This window comes from Rousettus aegyptiacus, unplaced genomic scaffold (assembly GCF_014176215.1).
Source record: "Rousettus aegyptiacus isolate mRouAeg1 unplaced genomic scaffold, mRouAeg1.p scaffold_m13_p_18, whole genome shotgun sequence".
Lineage (NCBI taxonomy): Eukaryota > Metazoa > Chordata > Mammalia > Chiroptera > Pteropodidae > Rousettus > Rousettus aegyptiacus.
In genome coordinates this window covers 3,057,976-3,081,521 of record NW_023416293.1, presented here as the reverse complement: position 1 = coordinate 3,081,521, position 23,546 = coordinate 3,057,976, and the positions used below count along the sequence as shown (strand labels likewise).

At 50.6% G+C, this 23,546-nt stretch overlaps 1 protein-coding gene and 1 long non-coding RNA gene across 8 annotated transcripts; one reads left to right on the top strand and one right to left on the bottom strand.

Moving 5' to 3' along the window:
- The first annotated feature begins 828 nt into the window (after positions 1-828).
- LOC107517090 (kinesin-like protein KIF28P) lies at positions 829-22,646 on the top strand. 2 transcript variants are annotated; one of them, XM_036235375.1, is made up of 15 exons: positions 829-1,087; positions 2,423-2,514; positions 3,940-4,030; positions 4,994-5,048; positions 6,485-6,608; positions 7,429-7,573; positions 11,312-11,430; positions 12,018-12,125; positions 14,811-15,085; positions 16,086-16,220; positions 16,919-17,085; positions 17,329-17,432; positions 17,703-17,850; positions 18,095-18,294; positions 22,056-22,646. In XM_036235375.1, the coding sequence occupies exons 1-15, from the start codon at positions 901-903 to the stop codon at positions 22,206-22,208; spliced, it is 2,103 nt and encodes a 700-aa protein (XP_036091268.1). In that variant the 5' UTR covers positions 829-900; the 3' UTR covers positions 22,209-22,646. The 2 variants fall into 2 exon arrangements, with proteins under 2 accessions (XP_036091268.1, XP_036091267.1); XM_036235374.1 differs by having other exon boundaries at positions 17,326-17,432.
- Positions 4,390-14,779, bottom strand: LOC107517092. 6 transcript variants are annotated; one of them, XR_004955389.1, is made up of 5 exons: positions 13,768-14,779; positions 13,227-13,388; positions 11,730-11,927; positions 10,319-10,430; positions 4,390-7,658 (listed from the first exon to the last, which is right to left on the bottom strand). It is a non-coding gene; the product is annotated as an uncharacterized LOC107517092 (long non-coding RNA). The 6 variants fall into 6 exon arrangements; XR_004955386.1 differs by lacking the exons at positions 13,227-13,388; positions 13,768-14,779 and adding an exon at positions 12,720-13,201 and having other exon boundaries at positions 4,390-7,237; positions 7,462-7,658; XR_004955390.1 differs by lacking the exons at positions 13,227-13,388; positions 13,768-14,779 and adding an exon at positions 12,720-13,201 and having other exon boundaries at positions 4,390-5,233; positions 7,462-7,658.
- Positions 22,647-23,546: the final 900 nt, after the last annotated feature.

Genomic DNA, 23,546 nt, shown 5'->3' with positions numbered 1-23,546 from the left:
CGCAGTGAGGGGGCCAAGGGACCACACACGAACCCTTCCTGGCAGAGTTCTGCCCAGCACGTGGTTGATGCTCAAAAAACATGAGTTATTACGCCACCGAGCACGCGCCCCTCCTCCGGTTTCCCCTTTGCCCTCTCCTTGGGGAAGGAGCCCCGTGCATTTTATTGACAAATCCGTGCATTCTCATTCTTTACCGTGCAGCCTCAATATTATTTTACACAATTAAACATCTCCTCCCAGCATTGGCACCACAAACCAAGAACTTTAGGTCAAATTTTATCTTTTGTAATATCAAGAACACTTGTTCGCTCTCCGCTTATCAAATGCAAATCCGTTGTTGGCCGTCTTTACCTGAGAGACTGTGTGATGCAGAGGAAAGAGAAAATTGCACCCAGAAATCCTGGGCTCCGGTCCCAGATCTGCCACCGACTGTGTGACCTGGGGCAAGTTTGTAAACACGCAGGTCCCCAGTGAAAGGAGTCAGGTTGCCAGATTTGCAAATAAAAATACAAGATGCCCAGAATTTCAGATAAACAGCCAGTGATGTTTCAACATAGGTGCAGCCTGTGCAATATTTGGGGGCGTCCCATATTTTCTCTGGCAGCACGAGCCGGCAGTGAACGTGATGACCTCTAACCCCTCTTAGCCTGGTGCACTGGCGCCCCAGGGTCTGAGTTACCACAGTAGCTGCAGCGACTGAATAGATCGTTTTCATTAACTGAGCCCAACTGGCCGAGCGTGTTGAGAGCCCAGGACAGGTCAGGGGCTGGACCTTGGCTGAGCTACTTTTGTTTATTTGAACCACGGGCATCCCTTAAAGGTTTACTGGATCTTCACAGGGTAGAACCTGGAAGCATGTCAGGGTGAAAGGCTCCCATTTTGACTGTTGGAGACAAGGGCATGCCCAGCCTCTGGCCAGCTGTCCCACTGCAGGGAGTTCCAGGCCTGAGTGTGTCTCCCATCTCTGCACATAACAGGGCTAAAAAGATCCGGAACAAGGCCGTGGTCAACACCTCCACGCTGACGAAAGAGTCGAATGCCGAGAACAGCAAACTGCTGCTCGGGGGTGGACACTCCAGGACGGCAGGTAAACTGAGTCAGGAGTCAACCCTGAGTCCGAGCCAGAGGGCTGAGAGCTGGAGGAGGGACCAGCATGCGGCCTGGGGCGGGCACCTGGCCAGTCTGAGCGGAGCCCGGCGCAGGCCAGGGGCACCCGAGGGGCCTTGTCCAGGACATCTTGGCCCTGACCTTGGAAGAAATCCCTTTGAGATAAATGTAGATACACATGCGATTGTAAGAAATTATGTCCCTGCTCTTTTTAAATTGTCATTTTAGTCTCATTATCTTGCCATTTTTATTTCGAGGCCATTGTTTCTCCTGGGGCATTTTCCTCACCAGAGTTGGACAGTGGCCGTTAATGTTCACTCTGATGGCCTCACACAGTTAAGTGATGTCTGAAGCTCAAAAAGCATCAGCGGCAGGGTATTCGAAGATGCTCCGCCCTGGCCACACATTAGAGTCACCTGGTGACCAGGCCCTGCCCAGACCAACGAATCGATCCTTAAAGTGCCCAGGTGACTCCCCTACGCAATTAGCAAAACCGCCACTGCTGGTGAAGGCAGCGTGGAGGTACATGTAATCTCGTGCCCATTACTAATTTAGAATGAGATGGATAAAAAAAGCAAAATATGTAACGAAGTAGAATTCGTAAAAGTGTCCGGCATTGAAACAGCGCTACTTGAGCCAGCAGAGTCACCATCCTGCCCTCACCCCGCCTCCCCCCCAACCCTGAGCGGCACTACCGACCCAAACCGGGCCCGCGAGCACCCCCCGCCCCCACGCGGCCTCCGCGGCCTCCACGTTGTCTCAGCGGGCAGGTCGGCCCCACCTGGCACAGCCCCGAGTCCCGGCGCCCCGACTCACAAAGACTTTATTTAGCTCCATCAAAGCCACCTCCTGGTCTAGGCATGGCTGTGCTTGGCCACAGGTCTCTCTGTACCACTAAAATCTGCACACGCTCGACCTACATATAGCATCTCATTTCCATTATTCACAAGCAAAGGCACAGAATTTGTGAAAAACAACGTAGGATAAACCGTTCTTCCTGAACGCCCCTGCCATAGAGGAATGTCCTATAACCATGGTGTCGCACAAAACGCTCTCGCTCACCCACACCGACGCGAAACAGAACATGGAGCCTCCCGCCTCCCCGTGAGGCCCTTTTTGCTCTAGTCTCCTATGAATTGGAAGGCGGTCACGCTCTGTAGAACTCACCGAGTGATCCCTTCTTCACGCGTCGGTGCGGTCCGTGCCCCCGCTCCCGCCGAGCGCCCCACGGCCCCATCTAGAACGGAGCTGAGGCTTCCTGCAGCCTCACCTTTGAGGCCAACTACCTGCTGCTAAAACCCCTCCCTCCCTGCAGAGCACGGGCTGCGCACTGATCAGCTGACCTGGGCGCACCAGCTGGAGCAGGCTCGGGAGGAGTGGCAGCAGCACTACGCGGCCGTCGCCCAGGTGAGACCCATCGCCCAGGTGAGACCCATCGCCCAGGTGAGATCCATCGCCTGCACCTGTGGAGGCCGACGGCCTGGGCAGGCGGCGTGCGGTCGGGTGGGTGACGGGGGTCAGGTTCTCCTCACCACATGTGCAGTATGCGAAATGTGACATATGACTTGCAATAATATTCTTGGCAGAGTCAGGGCAGGGTGTGAAAGGGAAGGCAGCAGAGAGATCTGGGTGCGTGTTGATGATGAGACTGAGGACAGAGTTCAAGGCTGTTGCTCAGGAGAGTTTGGGGAGAATGTGAGGAATCTGATTTGTCCTCTGGGGGCCGGGTGTGGTACCCTGAGCCATGGTATCCATCCTGGCCTTCCCTGCCGATTCCGGATCATAGATGGGCTGGGATGTGAATTCCATAGACGGGTCAGGGAGATGCCACTCTGCCTCCCATCCACACCGCATCCCCACCGCGACCTTGCTCCCCAAAGCCGCAGGGCTCTGAGCGAACCCCCAAGTCGTGAGCCAGTCTTGGAACACTTTGGGAGTGATGGTGGAGTCGGGGGGGGGGGGTCCAGCCTGGCTTCTGAAAGGCTCATGAACCCTAGAATAGACGTGAGCCCAGCAGTAGGGTGGGAGGCCGGGTCGGGTCAGCGTCCGAGGATTCTAGAGCAATGGGCACAGCAAGGAGGTGCCATTAAAGTAGCAGTCTACGTAGCGGGTCGCCAGGTCAGGCCGGATCCAGGGTACACAGGATTTCGTGTTCTCACGGGCAGTAAAACGGGAACGATTCTTATCCTCTTTACTCTTTTATTGGAATTTCTAGATTTTAAAGCTTTCCTTGTGCCTGAATAGTTTATTCCAGTCCTGTTCCACAGCCCGCGACAAGTGCAATGCGGATCAATGCCGCATTAAAGAATGGCGCGCGTTCAGGTGGCCAGGAGAGGGTAACGTGACAGGCCATTGCCTTCGGCATCTGCCTGTCAGCGAGCTAGGCCCCCACGTCTTGGCGACACGAGATTTGGGTAGCAAGTTAAGTGGAGACCGGGGAAGGATCACTCAGGTGGGGAGACCGAGTGGGGACACCTGGGGACACCTGGAGCCTGAAGAAATGGTGGGGGTAGAAGTCAGAGCGGAGGGGCTAAGGCAAGGGCCGCTGGGAAGAAGGACAGAGTCAGAAACTGGCTGCGCTTCGGGACAGCCCTGACCCGATGAGCCAGGCCCCTGACCGCTAACCCGCCCAGGGTCTCACCCCTGCTATCGGCGAAGCCCCCAGCCCCCCTCGGCTTTCCTCTCCGGGTTTGCTTCGCCAGCTGATTGGACGGGATGCACAGACCAAGGCGTTGATGGGAAGTGGGGGGCCGGGCGGGGGGAAGGAAGGCTTCTCTCCTGAGCCTGCCGGCCCCGGGCTGGCGACAGGAATGCTCTCCGTGTTTCCTCCAGGAGCGGCAGATGATGAAGACCTTCCCGCACCTCCTCAACGTCAACGAGGACCCGCAGCTCACCGGGGTCCTCAAGCACTTCCTCCAGGCCGGTACTTGCCTCCACGTGCTCTGGTCCTGCTCGTGCGTCTTGCCCCATGAGAGAGTCTCTCTCTCTCTCTCTCTCTTTTTTTTTCTTATTGTGGTAAAATTTGTAAAACATAAAATTCACCATGACAACCATTTTTAGGTATATAGTTCAGTGGCATAAGTATATTCACATTATTCACCCCCGATGTCTTCATGACTTTTTTTCATCTTTCCCAACTGAAATTCTGTCCCCATCAAACAGTGACTCCCCACGCCCCCTCCCCCAGCCCCTGGCCACCCCCATCCTTCTTCCTGTCTCTGTGATTTTGACTATCCCAGGTACCTCATACAAGAGGAATCATACAGTATTTGTCTCTTGTACCTGGCATACTTCACCTAGCATAATGTATGTCCTCAAGGTTCATCCACGTTGTAGCGCGTGCCAAGACTTCCTTCCTTATTTTGAGGCTGAACCAGGCTCCCTCGCATGCTCCGTGCCACGTTCTATTCATCCATCCAACCACTGGAGAATGGCACTGTGTCGTGGTAACAGCTCGCTTTCCCTGCCCTAGCCCTGAGAGCGCCCAAGACAGGAGGGGGCTCGTGTGGACGGCAGAGGGGGACAGGAGGTCCAGGTGGCGCTCTTGGCCTTGTCCTCAGGGTCAGTCACTGGACAGAAACAGAGCCTCACAGACCAGGCTTCAGGGCATCTCATAAGGCTCGGACTCAACAGCTCTTCCTCCAGAATTACTATGAAGAGGTGAAACTTTGAAAAGGTCAAGAATCCCACAAAAAAGGCAGAAAGTAAAACAATTATCTGTAAGCCAAGGTGATGTCCAAGTACCATTATGATGAAAAATCCCAGTGGAGAATTCCCTTCACGCGATCCTATTGGAAAGAAAACGGCACCTCCCAAACATCAGACATGCCCACTTAAGGTCAGATCCAGAAAATTTTTGAAACCAAGTTATCCTAATTCTTTTCAGGCTCATGTGACGCTGGCCGAGCTGCTTCAAATGCCATCACTCTTCAAGGTCTGGGGTAAGTTTTCACAAACGCTCTTTGTCCAGCATTAGAGAACTTTGCTGGACAACCAAGAACACGAAATACCAGCCCTTCCTCAGCCACCCTCTCTGGCACTTACGGAAGCTTCGGGAAGGCTCGGGGCTTTCCTGCTCTCACCAAAATCCCTCCTGCTTCTTTCGCTTTGACTCCTTGGCTCTGATCTTGGGAGAAAAGGGAAAGTCAGTTGCTGGACTATAAACAGACAGCAGTAGATCTGTCCCGGAAATGAAGAGAGTTAAAGGACAGGCACACGGCAGGTCTCTCATGGTCACTGCCAAAAGCATCTGCAGATCACCGTGTCTGGAGCCCTTGCTGCTGGATTAACGGGAAGCCCAGACTTCGAGATGATCCCCTCCCCAAGGAGCCCCTGTGGAGCCCTGTGGCGGGTTTCATAAGTGCAGAGCCGTCTCCCACCTTCGTGGCCTCTCTACTCGGGGGGCCCCTGCTCCGGGGCAGCCTCTCCTCCTTCCAGGACTGCTGTGTCCTGACTGCCCACAGGTTTCCAGCCAATAGGCTTGCTCAGCTATCAGCTCTTACACAGCGAGGCCTTACTGACCATCCCGGCCCCTCAGCCCCCACCCCCAAACCCCCTGAGCACATGGGCCCTGTGTGCTGGGGGGCGGCGTGTGGGGTGGGCGTCAGTCCTGACTGAGGGGCTGGTTGGTGCCGCCTCACCCTGCACCACCAGCTTCTTGGCCCTTTCTCCTGATTCTTCTAGGGGGCTCCCCTCATCTCCCTGTCAGGCACTTCCCGTGGGGACCCCCAGTCTAACACTCAGGGGTAAGTGGATGAACTCTCCCACAGGATCCTTGGGCCCCACGTAAACAAGGGCTATGGACGGACATGCATCACAACATCCAGAACATTCCATGACAGCCAAGGAGTCCAGGAACGTTCTAGAACAGTCTAGATCATTCAAGGCACACAGATGACCTGGGGGCAGACAATCTGACAGCTCTGATATGCAATCTCAAATCTTAGATAAAGTCTGGATTTGTAATAATGAAGACCCAGGAATAGATCTCGACCTCCCTGTAAAGGCTCGTAGCACCTTCCGGAGCCTCTGAAACATTTTTCTTTTCTTCTCACTTGTCTCCACTCAGTCCCTCCACCCAGGGAGTGTCCCAGCCTCCAGCTCTGACCCCGGTGACCTCAGCCCCTGTCTCGCAGCTCTTGGCGCTCGGCCGATACAAGGACCGCTTGGTTGTCTCCCACTCTGGGTGCCGGGCCCCTCTGCGCCCACTTCTCCGTCCCGCCCACCGAGGGCCACAGCACGCGGGAGCCCCACGGATGCTTCCTGCCACCCCAGCAGCTGGCGATCCTACTTCGGCGTGCAGATGGGACGGACGACCTAAACCGTTCGTGAAAATCACAACTCTTTGGCTCACTGAGACAAATTCTTGTCTTTTTAGAATTTCGGATAAACACGCTTCCTTCACGAATTCAGATGGTAGAGTGACGGTCACTCCACATGGCACATGCAAGGTCGTCGTTAACGGGGTGCCCATCGCCACCAAGACGAAGCTGCAGCATTTGGTAAACTTTCCTGCAAGCCCACAGGATTTCCTAAGGCCGCCCAGAGAGGGTGCTGGAGTGGGGGCTGCGCGGGGCTGGGGGGTACCTGCCTTTAGTCCCTCTGCTGTGGTAGCACAATAATGACATGTCACAGCTGTGGAGCCAGGAGAGCTGACACCTCACTTACAAACAGAGGGGCCAGCTAGATGAGCACCAAGCCCCGGCAAGCTCTAACGTTTGGACCCTTGAGATTGGAGCTACAGAGGGCCTTTTACACGGGAGAGCTGGACAGGCCACACCTGCTGCAATCCTCCGGTCGCCCCCCTTTCGGAACGCCTGTGTGAGGTGTCTGTCCCCTCCCCCTGCCTCCCCTGGCCTCACTGCCCTGCACGCATTTCCCCGGGTCACACTGACCTTTGGGGCTCTGTTCCCTGCCTCGTGAAACTTCCCATCCTTGAAGTTTCCCCTCAATCAGCACCCTTGGAGGAGGACTCCGCTCACCCCCAGAGAGAGCCAGGCCCCCCTTGGCACTCTGTCCTTCACACGTCCCTCACAGGGTGTTACCCTGGGAGGAGTCTGTAAAATCCTGGACGGGCCGGGCTGGTCCGTTTGGTCCCCGCCGATCCCCAGTGCCTGATGGACAATTGGCGCTCGGCGTGGAATAAAGAAGAAATCAATGAAAGCATGCACGGGACAGCGAGACGCCACCCCGACCCTCCGCGTTTACGGGTCTCCGCCCACAGCGGGGCCGGGCAGGGGCCCCGGCCCTCCGGGAGCAGGCTGCCCTCACCCCTCATCCGAGGGCCACGTCCTCCCTCTGAGCTGACCATCTCCTCCCCAGGACCGCATTATCTTGGGGTCCAGCAGCACCTACCTCTACATCGGGTTTCCTTGGGAGCGAGGCGGCGAGGACTTGAGCAGGTTCGACTACGACTTTTTCCAGCTGGAGAGAGCAGCTGCGGAGGGAGTGAGCGTGGACAAGCTGGGTGAGCAGCCCCCGGGCCTGCCGGCTGCCATTCTCTGCGGGCCCCTCTGACAGCCGCTACTCTCACTGTGTGCTCCCCTGTGTTCCTTAAGAAAACAACCTGTTATTGTGTCAAAGTACAATGCATAGAGCATTAAAAGATGATTTACATGTCAAAGATGTCCGAGGTAGCTGCTAAGTGACTGAGGGCAGGTGCCACATGCAGCGGGGACACCTGGACAAAGGGAGTTTTCACGCCCGCCCCAGGAGAGGCAGGGCGGGCCAGCTCCAGATCTCATCACGCAGCTCAGCAGCTCAGAATCGTGCTCAATTTACAACTGAGAAATTGTTTCTGGGATTCTTCAGTTAGTATTTTCAGACCACAGTTGACTGTGGCTAATGGAAACCATGGAAAGTGAAGCTCTGGGTAAGAGGCGATTGCTGGACATGATGGTACATTGCCCTGGGGTGTCAGAGGATCCTGCCTCGAGGCCCTGTGATGACATTTAAAGGACAGGCGGCATCCTTTTACCTTACTTCCCTGCTTTGGATGATTTTTCTTGATAGTTCTTTCTTTGCCCGTGAGACCTTTCTGTGCTCATCATGAGGCTCTCGCCCTGGGCACAGTCCCCGCTGCATCTCCCCCAGGAAGTCAGAGTTCTCAGCCAGCCTGTCCTCCCTCAGTGCTCAAGCGCGCAAACTTGTCCCCTGGCCCCGGGAGCCCCCTGCTGTGGCAGGGAAGCCAGCGTTTGTGGGCAATTCTTAATTTTGAAACAATTTCTTGAAACGTACAGAAAAGTTTCAAGAGCAATGCATAGAACTCTCATACACGCTTCACTCGAAATTTCCATTTTAACATTTTACTACATTTGTTTTATTTTATGTGTCTGTAGAGATACAGGTATATATGTAATTTTTTTCCGAACTCTTTGAGAATAAGTTGCAGACGTGACGCTCTTTTATCCCTAAACACTTCATTGTATATTTCCTAAGGAAAAGGTCGTTCTCTTACAAAACTACAGCACGGCGATCAAAATCAGAAAGTTAACATTACTATAAGACTATTATTTAATCTATGGATTTTACTCATATTTAACTAATCATTTTAATAATGTCCTTTATAAAAAAAAAAAAAATTGGGTCCAGAGTCCAACCCGGGACCACACGTTACATTTAGTCGGTCTCCTTGAATCTGACGTGAGTCATCCGGTCCGTCTTCGTCTTTTACGATCTTGACATTTTCGAGGAAGAAAGAGCAGCGTTTCTGTATAACGTTCCTTAGCTGGGGTCTTTGCGACGCTTCCTCTCGTTTGGACTGAGGTTGTGGGTTTTGGGCAAGGACGCCGCTCCGGGGACGCTCTTCCGTGTCAGGAGGCACATGGTGTCGCGCCGTCCACGACGGGCGACGTTAACTGTGGTTGCTTGGTTAAGGTGGTCACTGCTAGGTTCCTCCACTTAAAGTTAGTAATTTTATCTTTCTGAGTAATACATATTCGATGGGGAGAGATTGAAATGCGGATATCCCAGACCTCCTCACACTCTCAGCCGCTGGTTTTATCACCCTTCCGTCTTCTCGCTTGGATTAATTACTCTGATGATTTTTGTCCAATACTGACTTTTGGGTGCCACCATTTCTTCCGCATTTACTTGAAATTTTTCAAACATAAGAACAAAATTTCCTCTCCTACTTTTGAAAAATCTATTCATTCATTTATGTCAATATGAACTCACAGAGTCCTGTTTCACTCAATGGATTCAAATCTGTTGCTCTCATAATTTATTTTCACGTGCGAGTGGTCCCAGACGTGGCCGGTGGGAGTCCTTCCACCTGGATTCTGCGTCCGTCTGGCACATCCTCCTCATTCTCGAAGTACTAGCTTACTCTCTGGCATAAAAAAACGCCCCAGGTTCATGTCGTGGGTTCTCAGTCCCGGCGCTGGACTCAGTCGTTTCTCCAGGGGCCCTGATTCCTTCCGGTGGGGAATGGCATTTGTAAGGCAGGGCCTGGTGCTAGGTGTGCGAACTGCTCTATTGCTCTATCTATACCGACATGCAGACGTACATCTCCCACACATATGTATAGCTTTATCTATATCCGTGAAACCCCAGGTGCACACTGATACCTCCCCTTGAACCTGACGGGTCTCCTCTCTGCTTCTCAAACATGCCACGCCCTTTTCTGCCTCAGGGCCTTTTCACTTGCTGTTCCTGTTTCTCTGCCTCTTTGGCTCATTCTCACCTTTATCACTCAGCTCAACTACGTCCTCAGATAGATCTTCCCATGTCTTTACTCCTCTAGTTAACTCTTTCTCACTTTATTTCCTTTGTAACATTTATCACACTTTAAAATTATACTCTTTGTTTACTTGAGTCTTATCTATTTCTCCATATGAGAATGTAAGTTCCAACTGGGATTTTTTTTTTTCTCTTCTGTTCATCCATTTGTTTATATCTCCTTTCATTCAATAAGTATTTATTGAGCTCCTACTCTGCACCAGACGTGGTTCTAAGTTCTGGGGACCCCGCGAGCAGAGTTGACAGGTACATGCTCACTTCTGCATCCCCAGAGCCTGATTACCCTGCATAGCTATGGGCCCTCAGCAAGGATTCGTCCAACGAATGATGATGAATGAGATTAACTGAAGTGGCCCCCGCACAGCAAGAACACTCTGTCCTGTCTGAGGGCACTCCGACTCCAGGAGCTCCATGCCCTGGAATTAGGACCCTCCCAGGGGAGAGCAGGCCAGGATCTGTGCGCCTCACTCACCTTCTAGCCGCATCTGGGATTTCCCGCGCCTCCAGAAGCCAGAAGCATGGGCCCAACAGCTGGAGCTGCTGATGCGCTGGAGAGTCGGCGATGAGCCACGCCCAGTTCTGGCCTAGAAGAAATTACAGCGCGAGGTTTTGAGTCAGATGTGTCCGCAGGCTTCACACGCAGGCACCCGAGGAGCCTCCCCCTCCTCCCGACCCTAGAGGTTTCTCCCCCTCCCAATTTTAGCAAAACGAATTGATTTGAAATTTACCTCCTTGCTGTTTTTCTGATGTCTGTGGCCCAAAGCAAATAAGGCACTGCCCTACCAAGCCTGGTACCAGGATACTCTGTCTATTCATTGGTTTATTCACAAGGCGGACCGCACACCTGCTTCCCAGCCCAGGGCTGGTGGCTCAAGGAGGTTGAACACGCCCCAGACCCTGGGCTGAAGGTGCTCAGCACCTAGTGAAGCCTCGCTAAGGCAGACTGCGGGCAGTTCTGGGCAGTGAGACCTCAGGGCGGAGGGCACAGTGTGAACCCCTGGGCTGAGGGTTCCCAACGGTGATAGTGCGAAGCTGTCAGGGGCTTTGCTCTCCCCTACTCAGAGCCACCCCCGCCCCAACCCCGTCCTGACCCCCCAGTGGAATCCAAGTAAGAAGAGGTTGCCCGCTGCACCAGCTGCCTCTCCAGGCTGAATGCCCAGACGTTCTTCCAGCCACCTTCCCCCCGGCCCCCGCTCCGGACAGTCCGGAGCCACCTTGGGTCCAGGACTCTGAGACCAAGAATGGCAACCGGGGGCGGAGAGCCTCCTGTCGCGATGCTGTCGACACACGTGGGTTGAGATGAGCAACTACTTGAATAAAGGCGTCTTTTCCGCCCATTTATACTTATGTCCTTTTTAAATAATTGACTAAACGAATGAACCAATGAGCATGTCAGTTTCTTCATGGCCGCAAAGGACCCCAGAACAAAGGACTGACTTGCACCCACATTCGGGTTTTCTCCTAGGTGCTGGGGACAGTGGAGGCGGGAACGCAGACCCCAGTGTCCTGGCCGTGTTCCAGGACTACATCAAGCTGATGCCGCTGGTTGCAGAAGCAAATCAAATGAGCGAGGAGCTGAAGAAGGTAAGAGCTAGAGAGCGGCATAGCGCCAGGTCCAAGAAGGACCTCGGGGGACCCTTCACTCCCACGGCCCCCAAGTGGCTTCATGCCACAGACAGAGACATAGAGGCCTGGAGAGCTGAGGTGCTTGGCCCCAGACCCCGTGAGCTAGTGACAGCATCTAGGCCAACACCCAGGCCTTCCCAGCCCGGCCACTAGGGGCCATTCCTTCTGCCTCTGGCCCACCACGGCCACCAGGACCACCAGGACCCCAGACCAACATCTCACCCCGGATTGTCCTCCAGGGCGGTCTCTCTGGGTACCTTGATGGCTTCTGTGTCACCGAGAAGCCCCTGGTGACACGGGATCCCAGTCACCAGGAAACTCATAGGAGACTTCATCACTCCGGCGAGGCTTACAGGTGCTGGTTACGGATGTTGCTGAGGAATTCTGATGCTTCGTCATTTTTCCTGGTGGGAATCGCAAGGGGCCAGGCCTGGACCATCTTGTTTTTAGAAAGTCTGAACGTGGAGAGAACGAAAAAGAATTGGCAAAGATGCCGCAGGATGACAAATGCGGAATTACGTAGCGAGACGTGTTTCTTCCACCAGGAACTTAAAATGGAATTGAAAGTGAAGAATTTAGCGTCATCGGATTCCAGGGGCTGCGACCTACAAAAAGAGGTCATGGTGAAGGTGACCAACCAAAGGACTCACGAGGTGAGGCTGTGTCTGGGGACGGGCGCAAGCCTCCACAAGGCGTCCCGAGGAGCTTTCCTGGGGACAAGGTTAGTTTCACTGGCTACAGACTGTGGAGACCCCGCGAAGGGCCGAGCTGTGTTCCAAGTGTGAGCTGGGACTCTGGGGGACGGACTTAGGGGAGAGGGGGCCCCTCCGCCATGTGTCCCCTTCAGCGTCCTTCTCCCACGCAGCCGTGAGTCCTGGGGACTTTCCTAACTGTCCACGTCTAGCGCTTTTTATTTTTAACGTCACTCAAAGGCTTTAGCATCAGAAGGGAGCCTGAACGTTTATCTAGCTAATAACGGTGTCCGCGTGTCTGTGTGTGTGTGTGTGCGCACACGCACATATGAGAGAGAGGAAGGAAGAGAGAGAGAGAGAGAGAGAGAGAGAGAGAGAGAGAGAGAGAGAGAGAGAGAGAGAGAGAGAGAGAGAGAGAGAAGGGAGGGAGGGAGGGAGGGAGGGAGGGAGGGAGGGAGGGAAGGGTGTTGCGGGGAAATCAGCCATTCTGAAGCACTAAGAAAATCCCCACTTTCGCTAAGAGTCTAGAAAAGGCTGTCTCAGCCCCCGGCTGACCTGTCCCCGTGTTCGGGATTGCCCACCGTCCCAAAGGTCCTTTTCAGGAACTTAAGGCCCGTTTTCCTCTCCCTCTGCCTGACGGACGGGGCCTGTCTTTGGGTGTCCCTTGCTCATGTCCCTTATGTCACCTCCTGGGGCAGCCCTCCAGCCAAATGCAGAGGATGCGCCCCGAGTTCTCAGGCGACCTTTGGGCGGGCTGCTCCCTCCCAAGTCCTCAGCTCACGCACCCCTCCTCGTCAGCGAGTCTCGTAGGGGACGTGTGGCTGGAGGAGGGGCTGGCCACGCTGGGGACTGTGCTGTCATTGGATGATGTGCTGCTCTACTGAGCAACTAACCGAGGCTCCTCTGGGTTTACCTTTTCTGCTCATGGCCCTCGAGTTGCCAACATTTTCCGGGTCAAGATCAGTTTTTAAAAGCTTTTTAAAATTGTGACATATGCCAAACACAGGGAAAAGACTATGAATGTGCGTGTTCATGTGATGTAGTGAAGACCTGGGCACTCACCACTTGGTTCGAGGGGTTTCGCACTGGTGTCTGCCACTTGCTGGGGCCCCCAAGATCTCCGTGTAAGCGTAACTGGCTCCCAGGCCATGAACCCCTCAGGGGACAACCCAAGGACGGGCTATTCCGGAGCCCAAACCTCTGAGAATGTTCCCTCCTCTTCTCCTGGGGTAGAGGAAAGGGGACACGTGTGTCTTAGTCCATTCAGGCTTCCACAACAAAACGCCAAAGACTGCATGGCTCACACAGCAAACACTTCTCACAGGGCTGGAGGCTGAGAAGTCCAAGGTCAAGGGGCCAGCTGCCCTGTGTCTACTGAGAAACTTCTTCCTAGTTCGTAAGATGGCCATCTTCTGTGTCCTCAGATGAGGGAAGGGGCAAGGGAGCTCCCTGGGGTCTCCTTCGTGAGGACACTCATCCCATGCATGAGGGCTGCACCCTAATGACCCACCGCCTGGTGCCAACACCGGGCGTAGGCGTCAGCATTTCAGTTTGGGGGGGGGGGCGCATTCAGTCCCTAGGAGCATGTGTGATGCTGGCTCACCTCGCACTCCCAGTGTAGTTCTCAGGGGTCTCAGTGTGGAGCAGGAAGGGCTCCTGTGAGACCCCCCGACCTGGGGGGTCGGCCTTGACTTCTGTGCCATGTCCCACGAGGCCTTCCGAGCTGAACCCTCGGCGAATGTGTTTTCGTTTGTTCGTTTGTTTTCTGACAAACGACCTCAAGGCAAAGGAGCTTTGCTGATCCGATATTCTGCGTCTCTCTCTGTGGCCGGGCACTCGTCCAGGTTTGGTTTGGCAGTTTCCCACTGTCTCATCAGATCTTATTTTATGGAGATTTTTCATTTTTAAAGACTTTTTTTCCACGTAATTCTGTTTTTCACTGTTTATTATTATAACTTAAAGTTATAACACTTTATTCAGCTTTTTTTTAATTCTTAGTGGAAGGGTTATCTGAATAACACAGCCTGCCGTTACCAGACAAAGAACAGAAGACCGCACTGTTTTGCTTTCTGGAGGCTCGGAGAGAATCTGTTTCCTTGCCTTTTCAGAGGTCACCAGCATTCCTTGGCTCATGGCCATCTTCCCACATCTTCAGAATCTGCCACGGGGCATCTCCCTGACCCTGCTCCTCACATCTCTTTCTCTCTGACCCTCTTTTCTGCCTCCCTCTTCCACATTTAAGGCCCATGTGATTATGTTGGGCCGACCTGGACAATACAAGCTACTCCCTCTATTTAAGGTCAGGTGATGGGCAACCTTAATCCCCCTTTGCCATGTAAGGTAACACATTCACAGGTTCTGAAGACTGGGACGTGGACATCTTCTGGGAGAGTTCTAGCTCTTTTGTCATCTCCTTAAGTCATTTCCTGGGCTCCAGCAATTCAAGCAATGCTGAAGTAATGGGTCAGGAATGAGGATGTTGCCCTCGAAGGAGCTCGGCACATCTAAGTTTGATGAGACTATTATGTGGTCTCGGGTACCCCAAACCCAGCCCATTGGAAGGAGCATGCTGGGAAAAATCATAGGAATGGATTATTAGAGTAGTAAATGAAATAAAATATTGGTGACCTACCTTGGTGTTTCCAGGTGTGGATTTGGTCCAAAGCCAAGTTTATCAATAGGAAATTCCTGATGGAGGAACTTTACCAGCGCTTTCTAGATGGAGAAGACAGCCACGTGGTTCAGGAAGACGACCCCTTCTGGGATCCTGTCCAGGTCGTCCACGTGGGCTCTGCTCACGTCTGGCTCCAGCCGCTTGCCTACTGCATGAGATTCGAGGAGCAGGTGGCGTTTCTGAACTGCGACGGTCTGGAGGAGGCGGTGCTGCACATCCACGTGACCCCCTGCTCCCCGGCAGGACGGTGGGTGTTTCCCTCACCCCTCCGCCTGGGTCTGGGTTTGCCGTACTCAGAGCAAGCTGAGCCCTCCTGCAGGGCGTGGTCAGCTTGGTACCTCGAAGAGGTAAGAGGTCGTTCATGAGACAAACGCATGAGCTCGTTCATTCATGATTTGGCCTCATCGAGTCTGAGTTTTACCATGGCAACCAAATCAGCTGATTCGAGTATCTAAAATCCATGCCCAGGAGCATTTAAGCAGCTCAGCACTGCCCAGGGGACCAAAAGCAATGAGGACATCCTGCAAGGCAGCAGGAGTAGGGGGAACCTTGGACAAGACCCAAGGACCTAGGTCGCTTCCCAACGGTGGGCCCTCAGAGCAGAGCAGCCAGGTGTGCTGTAGACCCTTGCCCCGCAGCCCTCCCTGGGACCCTCAGGTATGGCCTGGCCACGTCTTCCTCATGCCGACGAGGCCTGAGAGTCAGAAGCAGAAAGCGCACCTGTCTCCATCCCTGGCTCAGGTCTTTCCTTTGTTCCTTTTCTCCAGGTAGGGACTGAGGCGTCTTTGTGTCCTAACTGGCCTTCTACGCTGTCACCTGACCCTTCCGTGGGTACAGGCTTTGTCACTCTGCTGCAATGCCTTTTACCCTCCTTTCGGGGTATCTCATGTTTCCTCTCTTTAGGCTGTAGGCGGTCTCGGCAGCTTTTACAAAAGCTCAAGTCTCTCGGCAACTCCAAGCAGAGGCTGGTGGTGGGGGGGGAGGGGGTCTGGTCTGGGTGCCAGGGTCCTCATACACCCAATGCGATCTTTCTGTCTTTATGAAGAGGAAACAAGCTCAAGGAGGGAGCAAAAGCTCCACAAGGTGCTATGACGGAGAGACCAAGCTGGACATTTTACCTATTCTTCCTTCTTCAGCGAACCTGGCCATTTCTTAAGGAGTCTACATAATCCCCCTTTGACATCACAATCCTAACTTGCTTGGGTCCAGGCTAACCTGTGATCAATGTTCACCTCTTCTGTTTCTAGAGCCTGTGGCGAGGAAGATGTGGTTATCGACCCTGTGGAGCTGCTGGGCAAGAGGATGGATTTCCAGATTCGCATTGTGCGGTGCCTTGGTGCCAAGTGGCTAAAGGAAGACGCAGAGCGGGGCATCCAGATGGGGTACCACCGGCCCGGCCCCCCACCTGCCTGTGGGCCCGGGGGAGGGGCTCTTCTCTCGAGCGTTAAAAACGAGTTTATCATGAAATTTTCTTAAGTTTCTCTGCTTGCTCAACCCCCAAATGACTATTTCCCCGCCTGTTTAATAGAGAGGCCACATGTCTCTCCGGGCTGGTGGACCACGGTCATGGTGTACTGACCCTTCTAAGCTACTGAGGCAAACAGAGTCATAAATTTCAATTATCAGAAAAAATATCCAGTAACACTACATTACCTAAGTAGAATAACTCTCGTTTTGTTTTTCACTTGGAAACAAAAAGACTGTATTACAACACGTCAGAAGCACCAGATATGTTTAAATTAATTCGGCTAGAAGGATATTATTAAAAGATAATGCAACAAAGACTTCGAAGGACAAAAAACAGCCGCCTCAAATGGAAAATGAATTTCAATTTTAGACTAAGTAAAAACTATTTATCAAAATCCTTTTCACTTTTTGTTAGACATTTAATATTATCCACGTAGTGACATTCATGTCGAACACCTGCCCTGAGACGCTGGAGATGGCAATCATGACGATCCGTCAGAGGTCATCTTTTCTATCTATCCAATGCAGGCCCTAATTCTTTGGCTCATCTGATCCTTTTCTTTACAAATGTGTCCCTCCTGGTTTTATATTTTGTTTTCTGATCTTTCCTCAGGTACAGAATTTATAACCTTCCATATACTTTATATACCAAGCCTGTGTGGAAGATTATGAATCCCCAAATCGAAGAGTCTGTCCAATTTACAGCTCTAAATGCATCTCAGGAGTTTCTGAATTATTTACAGACAAATGCTCTCATTGTTGACTTATGGGGTCTTCAAGGTACCATGTTACTTTTTCTTGTGCATGGCACATTCTTCAGTCAGTACCGTGTCAGTATATCCAGGGGTGCAGAGGTGGAGGAGGGAGGTGGTCAGGGCCTTGACTCAGTGGCCAAGAGCCATCTTCCCCTGGTCCCTGGGTTCTAGTCCACAGGAGACTCTGGTCAAACATCTCCTCACACAGCTCAGGCTGGAAAACTGAGATGTTTCTTTCCTTGATGGTGTCTCCCTGACATTCCAGAAGGCTGTGCCGAACTGAGCTGCTCTCAGCCGAACCTCCTGGTCACAGGTGAAGGCCACATCATGGTGGACACCAAGAAAATGTCCACAGTGACAGATACAGGCCAGGTGTGTACATTTATGGGATGTTAAAATGGACGTCACGAATGACTAAAAAGATCTCAGATGACAGTTACTTCGGGATCATCAATGTTCCTTCCCCTTCGCGAGCATTTTCTAGCTTTACTCCTGCGTACCTCGGTTGTCTTAAACCCTGCTCAGCACTCTGTACTCTGCCCCGCCCTGTTCCATCTCCTTTTCACATGGGAGTAGAAATCGCCAGTCTCAAAGGATATGCAAATAACCCAGCAAAAGGCTAAAGTGACATATTTTTTGTAGACTGCATCGGCCCAGATGTCAGAGCTTGATCTGAAGCTGCTCAGATTAGAACAGGAGACGGGAATGCTCAGAAACATTAACAGAGCTCTCAGCGAGGAAAATGCGCTTCTCAAAGAATCACTGGGAAAAACTGGTTCTGGTCAGCAAGGTGAGAGGCCGCTCCAGACGTGGTTGTTCAGCTTCTCTCTAAATGGCTATATTTGGGATGTGTATTGGTCTTTCTAAGAAATGAACTTTTTCATGAGTCAATCCATTATCTTGTTTCGTAAAAAAAGCAGTCCAAAAGGGTGCCTGATAAATGCAGTAGAATGCCACCAAGGTAAATAAATATATAAACCCCTGGGTAAATACATAGATGAATATATAAATGTAATCTTTTCTTTCTACCTCAGCACATCAGCCTTCCGGTACCCCGAAGATACCTGAGATGACACAGTCATCAGCACAGTCGCCAGCAGCCAGAGAGATGGATCAGGTGTGCACTCAGCAAGCCAGCTACGACAGAGAATTTGCCAAAGCTCTGAAGGGGTTCTACCAAAGCATGAACGTGGCGAGAGGGAAGTTTCTCGAACTGAGACGTCGTAAGCCTCCGGTAAGTGACAGAATCCTGGAGGGGTAAAGGCATCTCTTTCCATTAAGTTTATGTATGTGATATAACTGCTTCCTGAGCTTGGGGATGCGTGTGTGTTTACGCAGAAGAGCAGGTGGAGGCCCGCAGCACACAGTGGGAGTGTTCCGTCCTCTCAGGCCTCCATCCATCTTTGCTCTTGGCTTTCTCATTTAGTGTTCATCTGGCTGGTTCCAGGCACACCGCTATTGCAGGACTGATATCCATTCACTTCATGATACATGAAATGTTCCAGAAATGCAAGTTTGGTTTCTCGTTATAAAACCAAATAAATATAATTCATCACATTAAGATATTATATAAGAAAAATCATGATTATGTCAACAGAAAAGAACGTATGCGAAATTCAGCCTCCCGCCATAATACAAATTCTAAGCAAACTAGGAACAAAATAGACATTTCTTAATCTGATCAAGGCGACCTTCCACAGGCACACTTAGCAAGCATCATGTTCGCTGGCGAATCACCAAGAGCCTCCCGTTCCCATCAGGAAGAGGTCAGGGACACCAGCCACTTTAGGTTCTAACCAGTACGGCAAAGCAGGAAATGCAACGTGTAAAGATGAGAAAGGAAAAAAAGGTATCAGCAGTTTAGCGTACAATTATAATTCTCACTGAGAGTTTTACAGTGACCGACTCACTTCTCGCAACATTAGGAGGTAGGTCCTATTAGTAGCCTTATTTTACAGTTGATGGATCTAAGGCACAGAGAGGTTAAGTAACCTCTAGGGAGGCCCGGCTAGGGCTGACCTCTAACCCCAGCCGGGGATGCCCCACAGTCTGTACTCTGCCCCACGACAGCACGCTGCCTCTGTTATAATGCCCAGATGACATATTTATGTAAATAGAAAATCCAGAAGAAACTATAAATAGAATTATAAAGTTGTTGGATACAAAATCGATATTTAAAAAATGAACTGCATTGGAAAATAACAGCACCAAGCAGAAGACATTTTAGTAGAAGATACCATTTATAACTGCATCAAATATATGAAGTACAGTAAGTCCTCACTTATGTTATCAATAGGTTCTGCGACTTTAAGTGAAACAACGTACAACGAAACCGGTTTTACCAGAGGCTAACTGATATAAGTAAGAGTTGAGTTCCTACAGCATCTCATCAACATTGTAATGCAATGACATTGAATAAAACATTATTTGAGGACCTGATGTCCTTACGCCTTTACCTAACTTAACACTATGTACGTCTACGGAGAAATACTTAAAACTTGTTTGAGAGATGTTAAAGATCTAAGTCAATGGAGAAACGTGCCATGTCTCTATGGTTTGGAAGATTTGCTATTATGAATCTGTCAAGTCTCCTCGAGAGTCGATGTCATTCCAACCAAGTGTCATGGAATCTGACATCATGATTCCACAATTTAGATGGAATTTCAAAACAAAGGCAAGTCAAGACGAGACCAAGACCCAAAAACAAGGTAGGAAGGCTTGTCTTAGCTGATATCCAGGCTTATTTTAATGCTCTTAGAGACAGTAAAGTCTTGGCCCAAATACAGATAAGATAACAGAAGGAAAGGGTCAGATGGTCCGGAAACGGATTCTCTCGGGAACAGAGTCTTAATGTATGACAGAGGTGAAAGGCAGATGAGTGTGGCATTTTTCAATAAATGGTGCTAGGGCAATTAAGAATATGAACGAGGAAAAATGAATTTGGAACCTTATCTGAAACTATTCCAAGAAATCAACGTTAGTGAGAATTAAAGACCTAAATGTGAAAGGTAAAAACCCTAATGCTCTCAGAAGTTAGCCGACTGTCTTCATGACCTCGCAGGGGGAAAAGATTTCTTAAACATGACACAAAAATCACCCAGCTTTAATGAAAAAGATTGATAAATTCGCCTATATTAAAATCGTAACCTTTGGTCCAGATACCAAAATAAAGTCAAAAGGAATGGAAGAAGTTATATGATACACCAATGTCCAAAATAAAAAACTACCAACCAAAAAAAAAGAAAAAGAAAAAAAAAACAGATAACCCAAAAGAAAAAATGGTCACAGGACTTGAATAGGAACTTTACACAACAAGAAAACAGGAAAAGGCCAGTAAGGATACGAAAAAGTGCATAATCCCATTAATAGTTTGGGAAACACTAACGGAAACCACAATGAAATCCTATTATAAACCTGCCACGCTGGCAAAAATGTGTAAGTCTGAAAATATCAGGTTTTGGTGACAATACGAAGCACGAGAAACTCTCACGCACTGCTGAAAGGGGTGTACGTTGGCGCGACCACTTGAACTGCTCGCCACCTACCTAACACGAGTCGCCGATGCACCTGCTGCAATTCAGCTCTTCTCCACAGAGGAAGCTGGTTCTGCAGAGAATTTGGCCCAAACACCCTGATGCAGACGTTCTCAAAGTGTGGTTCCCCCCCCCCCACCCCCGCCCCTTCTCCTCCCCCAACTAGCAGCTTCAGCATCATCTGGGGTCTTGTTAGAAATGCAAATCCCCGGCCTCCACCCCAGACCCCTGAGCCGGGTCATCAGGTCATCGTGCTTTACAAAGCCCTCCGGGTGATGCTACTTTAAACTGAAGTTTACGAACCACCTCGCTCAGGCCTCCAATGGATGTAATGAATTAATTTCTCTTATGGATCAAGATGGTACTAATTATACACCATTTTAGTGAGAATTGAGAAAACTGTCACTCAAATCATTTTCTGTTCTGTGGTTCAGACTAGGGACCAGCTGAAAAAAGTGCAGAACCCCTTGCATATCTGTACCAGCTGTTTTTAACATCATCTTCCATAATATCCCCAAAACTGGACACATCCTAACGCACATCCACAGAAGGCAGGTAAATTACGGCACCTGCCGTACTGTGAAACACTGTAACCTGCCAATACTGCTGACTGAAACCTCCAAGTCGCAAAGATGCCATCTAGCCTGATTCCATAAACGGTCAAAAGACGGGCAAAATATATACTGTTGAGGGCTACATTCTAGGAGGCAGAAAAACGATTATCACACAAGGCAGGCTAGGGGCTGCTTCGGGGGTGGGGGAGCGGGCGAGGCCAGGAGGAGCGTAAGGAGCAGAGTTCTTTCTTGAGCGGTTTGTTGTCCACTTTAACTGTACGCCTGCATGTTGGGTCCTCTTTTGTATGTCTGTCTCACGATAAAAAAAAAAAAAAAAAGTGGTTAGATGAAAGACATTGTAAACAAAGTTAAAAAATAAGCCATAGACTGGGAGACTCTATTTGTAGTATTTACCACCGCAGGTTAGTATCCAGAATATATAAACGACTACTTTTTAAATAAGAAAAAGACAGGTCAGAAAACATGTTGGAAAAAGTACCTGAGCAGGCATGTCGCTAATGATCCGGGAAGGAAACCAAAATGAGATGCCATGACACTTGACCAGCAACCCCTCCCCATGGGAGAATCCCCGCCCCACACGGTCCTCTGCCGACCTCGGGACTTCTGCAGGGTTCCAAGAACACAGACCATTCCGATCCGAAGTATTTGGATTATCTCACCAGTTATCCTGACTGGCAGTAACTGAAGGGCCAGTCAGGCAGCCTTCCTGAAACCAAGCCCCCCACCCCCCCAGGTGACATCAAGCCTCCACCAGCAACATTCGGATGCAGCTTTCTAGTCCAAAGGGAGAATTTACTGGGCACCCCCTAACCCCACCCATGTACACACAGAATTTTTACTCTAATGATGTGAGCCTACTACCATTTTTTTTTTTTTAATTTTTTTAGGAAGACGATCAAATGCTTCGACCATTTGTACACCAACAGTCACAAATGTTAAAGGACTTTGGGGAGCTACTTGAATCCAGCTTGTGGAAATTGAAAAATGATGTAGCTCTTATAGTGAAAAAGAAGAGAGAATGTTTACTGCACGGCGAATAATGAGGATACACCCAAGGAAAACGCTGAGCTTTGCGCTGTGAAGATTACTCGGGCTGCTGATGAGCCTAATGAACTTGGCTATCAGAGCTCAAGTGTAGACTCCGCATACTCAACCCATTCCCCAATTACTCAATCTATTTCCTCTACCGTTTTAAAGCAAAACTCTTCTTTTGATTTAAAATGCAAAAATGCACCCACATCCCGGGTGAAGGTGAAGGGGGAGATGGTTAGCACCCTGAGCTCAGGGATCCAACTGCCTGTGGCGAAATCCACCACTTAGGAATTGTGTAGTTTGAGGCAAACGACTCCCCCAGTCTAAGTCTCTTTCCTTACCTCTTATGTGGGAACGATCACAGTACTTACAGAAGTAATTGATAAGAGTTTGCCATTAACATTTTCATGGTAAACAGTTCGAAATAAAGCTTTTGATAAATTTCTTGCTGTCGACTTAGAGATGCTGTTACTTCACGCCCCTCTTTCTGTATCCTTGCTCTGTACGGATTCGATATTTTACTTCCCCTTATTTTCTGTGTTCATAAGTTCATTTGAAATACATTCAATTCACTAAGCAGAATTAGTGCCCATGCTGTGGGACCAGTTCGGTGCAGGGGTCTGGGGTGGCAGAGATTAAGGTTGCTGGTGAGACCTGCCAGGAGCAAGTCAACCCCCGCGCGACCTTCGTTCCACAGAGTTGACTGATGTGTCTTAGTTAAGGGCCGACAGGCACTTAGGGCTCTGGGGAACAGCTAGAAAGAAGCCTTTTGTGGCCACAGACGCCTAATAATAACAGCATAATCACATGGAGACTTACAGGGCGCTCGCTGTGCGCCAGGCACTAAGCTAAGTTCTACGTATGTGATAGCTGATTTAATTCTCACCATTATTCTAAGTTTGACACTATTATTTCCCCCATTTTGAGACTTTGAAAGTTAAACAAGGCTTGTCCAGGCCACTGTGAGAGAACAGTGGGGTGACTCTAGAGACTGCCTTCCTACCCACGTGGCCCAGAGCCTTAAAATACAGGACTGTCCCAGGAAGTGGTCTGACTGATCAGCATAAGAAACCAGGAAGGAAGAAATAGATGTGACAACCCAAATCCTTGCTCCCCAAAATATAAAGTTAGGGAAATCAAATAGGATCACGGAAACTCTACTGGCAGAAGAGGCTGTTAAAGTCTTCAAAAAGGGGCGTCCTTGGAAGGTGGGAAATCTGGGCTGGTGATTTCTGCCTAATACCAGGGGCCCAGGGGCTTCTGGGAAAGGCAGGGGTTTTGCCTGCACTTCCAATTCTGAGTATAGGCACATGAACCAAAAAATAACCTGTACCCTTGGAGCCCAA